This window comes from Sinocyclocheilus anshuiensis, unplaced genomic scaffold (assembly GCF_001515605.1).
Source record: "Sinocyclocheilus anshuiensis isolate Anshui unplaced genomic scaffold, SAMN03320099.WGS_v1.1 scaffold1231, whole genome shotgun sequence".
NCBI lineage: Eukaryota > Metazoa > Chordata > Actinopteri > Cypriniformes > Cyprinidae > Sinocyclocheilus > Sinocyclocheilus anshuiensis.
The window spans coordinates 356,077-365,033 of NW_015536698.1; the positions used below are offsets into that span (position 1 = coordinate 356,077).

General features: G+C 35.4%; 1 protein-coding gene across 2 annotated transcripts in view; it reads left to right on the forward strand.

Annotated features, from left to right (window-relative positions):
- Positions 1-8,957, forward strand: part of LOC107654744 (dehydrogenase/reductase SDR family member on chromosome X-like) — a 62,853-nt gene that overhangs the window by 41,643 nt on the left and 12,253 nt on the right. For both annotated transcript variants that reach the window (XM_016441988.1, XM_016441980.1), the window contains exon 5: positions 6,952-7,159. In XM_016441988.1, the coding sequence (XP_016297474.1) occupies positions 6,952-7,159 (208 nt within the window). The remainder of the gene's footprint in view (positions 1-6,951; positions 7,160-8,957) is intronic.

The following is an 8,957-nucleotide window of genomic DNA, read 5'->3' on the forward strand; positions in this document are numbered from 1 at the left end:
GTGATTAATCACACACTTCATGAAATTAAGCATAGAACATTTATCTTGTTTCAAATGTTTATTTTGTCATCATTTGCTATATCCAGCAATGTAAACCAAAAGATTGGAGGGTGATTCTCAAAAATCTATATTTTCTGCAAGGTTTTTTCAAGATAAATTTAGATGTCTTTCCAAAAAAGGACACTTAGAAACTCCAAAAGGACACCAAAGAACCAAATGATATAAGGAGCCCATATAAGCACATATGAAAGAAAAAAAAAATCAGAATTTTATAGTATGTGTACAGTGCAACAGCAAAGAGCTTTTTTACATTTTAGAGAAGCCAAGTTGCGATACCGAACAAGACCACATGGAGATGCCAAAAAAAACCTAAACCGCAAAAAAGCCTGCTAACTGCATATATCTACTACAGTCCACGGATCCATTCCGTATAACTAAACACAGCAACATAAACATGACAAATTAAAACATTATCGTAAATGTGTGTGGAAACAATGTGAATGTACGGAAATGTCTGTGCCTGTGCATAAATACAATGTGCGATCAGTGCGTCAAGAGCACTCATACACGCATTATTATAATGGACTCACGCGTGCTTACTGTACGACTCCTGTACGCCACCGCTTACTGGATTATTGGACTGAAAACTTTCCCGGAGTTTAGCGGCTTAAAATGATCTAATCACAAGCAGAGTAGCAAAATTGGGTTAAAGGGTTAGAATAGAAATTGTGCTTCAGTAATTTTGCGTTAATTGCGTTATTTTATTTATTATTTTAACGCGTTAAGGATTGTAAAATTAATCGCATGCGTTAACGCGTTAACCATGACAGCCCTACTTAAATTATAAAATGTTTATTTAATGTTGAGAAATAATCAATTACACAGTGGCTGTCATAACTTGTTTCATAACAGATTTATTTAAACATACATTAAATAATTAAGACATCACTAATAGGTAAAGTAAAATATAATGAGTATATAGTATAATATTTCATGAAATGCTCTTCTCTGCACTTCATTTCTCTAGCGAACTAACGAGCTGGACACTGATGACGTGCCTGAGGTAAATGAAATGCTATGTGACGTTTTGTTTACAAGCTGTTTTATTGACATCTTTCCAAGGTTGAAACACTGATTGACGGATTACATGAGGCATGAGATGTTCATGTTTATTTCGCGTTTAAACTAGTAGTAAAGAGGAAGGGATGATCACGCTCACCCATGCTCTGCGCTGCCGCTTGAACTGAGGCATCTATACAGTGATCTGTCACACCACATCAAATTAATACTGAAAATGCAGTACTTGTTACAGCATTTATTATTTTAGGTCCATATTCATTTCTCCATAGACATTTTAACATTCCACATTATATAAATGAACATGTGTAATGAACAAACATGAAATTGCAATGTATAATAGTATATTTTGTTTACATTAAGATTAATAAATGCTGCAAAATTACTGTTCATTGTTAGTTTGTGATACTTAATGCATTCATGTTAACAACTTAAACCTGTAAAGTATTAGCTAATTATCATTTATAAGTGCCGTACATCTTGTCTCTCAACCTGAAATCTCTTGCGTCCTCCTAAGCTCGCTCTGTTGGACATGTCTGGTCTGTGTCCTGAGGGCCTTAGGGGTTGTTTGTTTTAACTGAGTGACTTTTATTTAGAAACCTGCCCCAGGGAATGTCTCAAAATGACAGGAGCAGTCACACACTGTCCTCTCCCTAACAGAGAGAATTAATAATTCATGCTCCCCTTTTCCTGTTTGTTCTCTGTGGCACACACCCTCCCCTCTGATGCCGGTTGATGGGCAAACGCATTTGTGCCACCTCATTGAGGGTCTAATGATGCAGAAAGGTCAATGCTTGACCCCTCTAGTGCCCCGGCTGGACAGGACAAAGCATGTGTCTGAGGGAGAGTCAGGGGACATTGATTGTCTCTTCAGAGATCCTTCAATCATGGATCGATAACATTAGGATGCATTAGGTTTAACTTTCCAGTAGAGCCGGGCAATAAACAATAACATACCAAGATTGTGGTAAAATTTATGTTGATATTAATGATAAGCTCTGGATGTTTTTACTCAATATGGATTAATCTAACAGCCTATTAAACACAGCAGAAATAAACACAGCTTCTAGCGAGGAAAAACTGACAAATAAAAATGACAAATGCATAAAACAAAATTTCAAAACTTAACATTTAAATGAAAAGCAAAAAATAAAGCTAAAAACAATTCAAAATATTAAAGAACAAAAGGTATAAGAGTATAATAATGATTCTAACATAACACTAAGCCAAACACCAAAAAAACTACTACATATGTGTATGTACAACCACACACACATACACATACACATATATATATGTATACATACATATATGCAGGGTGCGAACTACGGGGGAGCTAGGGGGAGCTTGGCTCCCCTTAATAAGATATGGGCTCCCCTGAAAACGTGATTTGTGAAATTTTGGGGGGTCTCAAAAAATATTGACAATGTGTTATTTTGACATGCAATTTCAGTTTTGTGTAATGTGATCATCGTGGATTATTATGTGTAAAATTGCAAAAATATCATTCATTCATGAATGACGGCGATTTAAACCTAATTCACTTCAATAAAGATAACATGCTATTCTTGTCATGAGCATAAGTAATCCTAAAAAATAACACTGCCAAACACACATGCTAAAAAACAACAACTTACACATAGTAAGAAATGGTTATAAAAACTGAAACAGAAGCGAAACAAGTAATAGGAAAGAGGAGAAATAAAAAGCGATACTTATCCTTTGCCAGTGTTCCTGCCCGGTGGAGTCGCACGGTGGAGTCGATGGTCTTTACACTCTTTGGTCTTCACACGAGGAGGCCTTCACGCGACGGCTGCTGCGATAAACTAAGCTTTTTTATACCCATCTAACAAAATACTAAATTTATTCAGCTGGACACACTTTCCTTATTTTCTCCACAACAAATGGCCAAGCAAGCGCAGACACTGACAAGATACGCGATACAGAACGAGACCAAACGCGATATCAGCACATCTCCACACAGTAAACAAAACTGTCAAATATAAACTGAAACTCAAAGATCTTTATGACAACCCGCCAAAGTATGCTTTATATTACTGCAGGCCTACTATTAATACAGAAGTCCTCCAGGTTTTATTTTACAGTGAATACAGTCGATAATTGAGGTGCGAGATGATAGCAGTTGCATTTGAAAGAAATGAGAGACAGCATGGCGGTGTGATTTGAGAGATGTGACAGAAGCACAGGCCTCAAATACCGGGATGAGTGTATGTTATTTGGCATTGCTAATGGCAAGAGTTGTTATCTGGTAATAAAGGCCAGGACACACCAAGTGACCGTCGGCCAACGTCTGGCCATCGGCGAGCATCTGTCGGGCTAGTTCTTGCAGTGTGTTACTTGTCAGCTTTCGTTGGGCTTACGTTGGCAGCAGTTTTCCCGATTCAACATGTTGAATCGGCATCAGGGACATCGGTGAGAGTGAGAACTCTGATGGACCTTTTTCACATGATGTCACGCAACTTCCGTTCTGACTCAGGGAATTCTGACTTCCGCCAGCATAGTAAAGTGCTATCGCTACCAGCATGGAGTTCATCTAGACACTTATAGATCTGCCACAAATACGATTAGAGGATGACTGCAGCTGTCTTCTCTCGTCCTCATTAAAGGACAGGCATCTGGCATCTCAAACGAACTTACCGAATATCGATTGGCGATATTTGTTGCTTTAAGTCGAGGGAGGAGTTGAAAACGGAGCAGTCATACTTTCTGATTCCCGCGACTCTCGTGCAGTGTTTGCTGTCTTTATTGCAGTTAGATGAAGTTGGTTAGATATATTTGTCAAATAATCAAACTTTTTAGATATTTACATGTGGTAACAGAAAGCCTTTTCATTCAATAATTTATGTACTGCTCAATACAACGACTGTATGTACAAAAGCTTGTACTATTTAAATATCAATAAAATTGAGGCTATATTTTTCCGCTTTATTTTGATAAACATGACACAGTATAATTCATAAAAAAATTATAAATATATTAAGTTTACATAAAAAGCTTTTACTGTTAACTTTGACTGTTTTACTGTTAAAAAGCTTTTACTGTTACAGATTTGTGAATATTTATGTAAATAAATGTCCTATAAAACGCACATCAGCTGTTTTTAAAATCACATTGCATATAGCCTATAACGAACATAGAATATGATCGATCATCATAATTCACAAAGAAAAAGAGGGTATACATGTAAAGTCAAATTAAACGGGGGACTTAAAGTAATTGTAGAGGTTCTGTAGTACATACGGCTTGACGGCGGTCTTTCTTGCATTGTTTCAATATAAAGACATTTTATTCTTAAACTGGATAATACTGGGTTCCTTTTCAGATCACTTGCATTTATGGATGTGAAACTTGCCGTAATATGAGAATATTATATATAAAAATATGACTTATGTCCATGTAATTTTTTCCATAGTAAAAAAAAAAGTCACAACATTTGTCTTTTTTATTGCAGAACAACTACACTTGCATATAAATATAGCCTACACAGAGAATTTACACAGTATACTCACTATTACAATCATCACAGCAACAACTGAAATAAATCAATTAAGTTATCCAGGGAATGACATAAACCAAAATAACAAGTTAAATGGTTTTAAGTATATATTTCGTGTGGATACGTAATCATTATCATACAAATCTGAAAGCCTAGTCTAAAGTCTATACTATTTCTACAGTTGCTTCAAGCTAGCCTCCAAACCATCTAAAGCAGATGTAGAATAACGTTTGCAAAAGAACCCGTCTGTAAGTACATTAACATTATTAGTCTTAAGTCTTAACGTACGCCTTTATATTTCAAGTTGTTCCTGCATTTTCCCAAGAAGTCTCCAGTGTAAAGGTATAATGGAAGTACAGATACACTGCTTTGCGGAAAAACGGAAGATAGCTGACGTTATTGTGAAAAGGGTCTATTGAATGCTCAGTTTAGTAAATGGGTCAGTGCATGAGAATTAAAGCAAAAGTGATGAAAACGAGCAAGCAAGTCAAGACGGCTTAGACAGAAGGCTGTTATAAAGTTACATTATCTTACTCAAGCATTCCAATACGCTAATATTTTCATATCAACATGAGTCACTTAAAATGAAGAAAGTTATCAACATAACTGATATTCAAAATGGTAAGCAAGTTCTGCTTTGTTTACATTTCGTATATCTGCGTATCTTGTATATCCTTGTTTCGGTTTCTCCTTTTGAATGATGACTGTACAGGTGCATCTCAATAAATTAGAATGTCGTGGAAAAGTTCATTTATTTCAGTAATTCAACTCAAATTGTGAAACTCGTGTATTAAATAAATTCAATGCACACAGACTGAAGTAGTTTAAGTCTTTGGTTCTTTTAATTGTGATGATTTTGGCTCACATTTAACAAAAACCCACCAATTCACTATCTCAACAAATTAGAATATGGTGACATGCCAATCAGCTAATCAACTCAAAACACCTGCAAAGGTTTCTAAATGAACTTTTCCAAGACATTCTAATTTATTAAGATGCACCTGTATACTATTGATACCTGATGATATACAGTTCATTCCTTGCACACAGGTGCAGAACGCACATGCTAGTTTGCAGTCGGCTATAATCTGTGCAGTGTGTTCAAGCGCAGCTTTTTGGTCCAGATGCAGGTGACGTAAAGCGGCAAAACAGTTGGCTTAAGAAATATCATATAAGATTTTTTTTTTTTCACCCATTTTAATTTATACAGTTCTGCAGAACTGACAAAAAAATAAAAATTAAGTGTTTTGTGGTAAATAAATTTTTATATTTTAATTTGATTACATTTTAAAAGATTTAATCAACTGTTAAAGTTATCAATTTATTTCATTAGACACCATTGTTGATGATAAATTTGTATTAAATAATAAAACACAGAATCCAAAAAAATAAAATGGAGAGCATTAAATGGGTTTCATAGGGCCCTAAATTAAAAGGTATCTTACTCTATGGAGTTTGAACAAACAATTTATATACATTAATTCTTAAGGCCTACCAAACATTTGGAAAGCATGTCTTTTTCCATTAATGGTAAATGAATATTGTGATAAATATCAATGTTGTATGATATGGAACAAAATATCATGATAACATTTTTGGTGTATCGCCCAGCCCTACTTTTCAGCATGAGTTTAATAAAAAAAAAAAAAAAAAAAAACATATTGTTTCATGTTCATTTAATATGCTGAGGACATTTTTATAATCCTGATTACTGTTTTCTCCTGCAAACTGAACTGTAATTCTGTTAAGAGCAAAATAATGATGAAACATGTTTTCAAGAGCAGAAGCTTATTCCCGTATGAATGCTGATGCTCAGTCTCGGTCAGGGTTTTAAACCAGATTACATCCATTTAATATTGGGATCCACCAACTTTAATTATCTTGTGGCACTCTTTTTAAAGACATTCGTTTCTGTGGAAGGATATTTTTATGTGTGAATGTGACACGTTCTTCACATCTTTTCATCAAAACTATTATTTCTTCTCAGCAAGAACATGAATGAACAAGAAAAAAACACATTAAGAACATTAGTGGAGGAAATGGTTATTCGTTAGTTCAGTTTCATATGAAGACATCTCTGATATCCTTCTGTGCGCTAAAAGCTGTTAAAAAAGACGCAAATCAATAAACCAGCAATACCTAATCCACAGTATTCAGAGAGCTGCATGTGGTACAGTGTTCTCAAAGCGCATGAAACTCATCGCTTTTCAAACCAGAGGAAAGAGTGACTCAGAAGGGACTCATGAGTCATTTTCAAGGTGTGAATACTTGATCAAGCCTAGTAGGATTCTTCCCGGTGTCCTGCATATTCTGTCTGTTCACAATATATCACCAATGATGTTCCTTTATATCTGCAGCTGGTGTTATGCTTGTTCCGGAGAGGAGAACAGAGGATGGATTTGAGCTGCACTTTGGGCTAAACTACCTGGGCCATTTCCTGTTGACAATCCTGTTTCTGGATGTGCTGAAGAAGTCAGGCAAACCTGGGAAATTTTCCCGAATAGTCATTATGTCTTCAGCTACCCACTATGGAGGAAGATTAATTCAGGATGACTTGCAGGGAAGGTTAGAAGCTTTTTGAATTATAATTGAGATTCTTTTAGTGAATGGAAAGGACAAGCCAAATCTTAAAGACAAATAGGCCTGTCGCAATAATCAATATATCGACTTATCGCGCAATATATGTACATGACCTCAATAATTTTTGGTGACGCAATATATCGCCCATTATATTTACTTCAAAATTAATGTCACCATGTTTTGTACATTCCACTTGTGCTTGTGTCTTTTGCATCTTCTTGTACATAACGTGGTGTAGGCAATATATCGCATAACAAAAAGTTGTTATCGTGACAGGCCTAAAGACAAAGATATAATCTTCCTACTCATATTCAAAAATCTAATTATATTCCATTGTGCCCGGGACCATTGCTGAATGTATAGCGTTACATGCAAAAGACATCCAATTTTGTGTGCTCTGTGTTTGCAGTCAGAATTTTGAATTCAGTCCATATTGTCTTTTTGTGACTGTACACAAAGCAAAACAAAACAAAAATATAGCTGTAAGCAGGGGGCCAAGGACCGAAGGTGCAGCAAGCATAGCTACCACTGCAAGCACTACAAGCACAGCATGTACAGCAAGCATAACAGTCACAGCAAAGTCATCAAAGCACATCACACCAAACAGTCAAAAGCTCCACAATGTGCATCTCAAAAGCACAAAACACTCTTAAGATTTTGTATATAAGTGCACCACATGTTGTGTGCCACACTGGATTCGAACCCACAACCTGGAGGGTTCGGGGCCTGTGGCCCAGCAGAGTGTGCCATTCAGTCAGTCAGACACTCATCAGGCTGCTGAGGAGAGCTTTCAGTGTGAGAATGATTACATAAGAGCATTACTTAGCATGTTGTCCAGATTAGCATGCTAAGCTACATTATTATACTAACATATTTTAGAGATGCACCGATTGCAATTTTCTTGACTGATTCCGATTTCCGATTTTTTGGAAGTGAGACCTGCCGATACCGACTTTTGCCGATTCCGATTTTCTTTCTAAGAACTATAATTTACAGCATATACAAACAAAAATCTATGCAAATTTCAATGCAAAAATTATTTACATAATAAAAGAAATTATTAAACATTACAATTCCCCCAATCTGGACTAAGTTACAGATTTTCTCTCACTTAAACAACTCTCAAAATAAAGTGCTCTGTGACTGGAAAGAGGAAGAAATAGTTAACTTAAAATTAGTTGCTGTATGTAACAAAACAAATGTCATTTCCCACTATGTTTATAACATTTACATTTAGTCATTTAGCAGACGCTTTTATCCAAAGCGACTTACAAATGAGGACAATAAAAGCAGTCAAAACTAACAAAAGAGCAACAATATATGTGCAAATGACAAGTCTCGGTTAGCCGCAGTACACGTAGCAAGGTGTGTATATATATATATATATATATACACACACACACACACACACACACACACACAAAGAAAAACAAGTAGATAGAAAAAATAGAAACCTAGTGTTTGTTTGTTTGTTTTTTAAATAAAAAAAGAAGATAAATATAGATAACGTAGAATTAAAATAGAATAGAAAGTGCTAGAGTTAGAGGGTCAAATAAAGGTTTTTAATTAATGGTTTTTAATATTTTTTCCCCTAACCTTATTAAATGTGTCATCTTTCACATCAAATTCTTTCTTTGTTTCAATTCATTCAGTTAGAATAATAAGAAACTGTAGAGTTTACCATTCAAATTAAATAAGTATTAACAAACTCTATCTTTCCACTGCTGAGGAAACAGAAGCTGCATCTGAAGTGGCATTAGATGCATTTACACAGACAATTTGA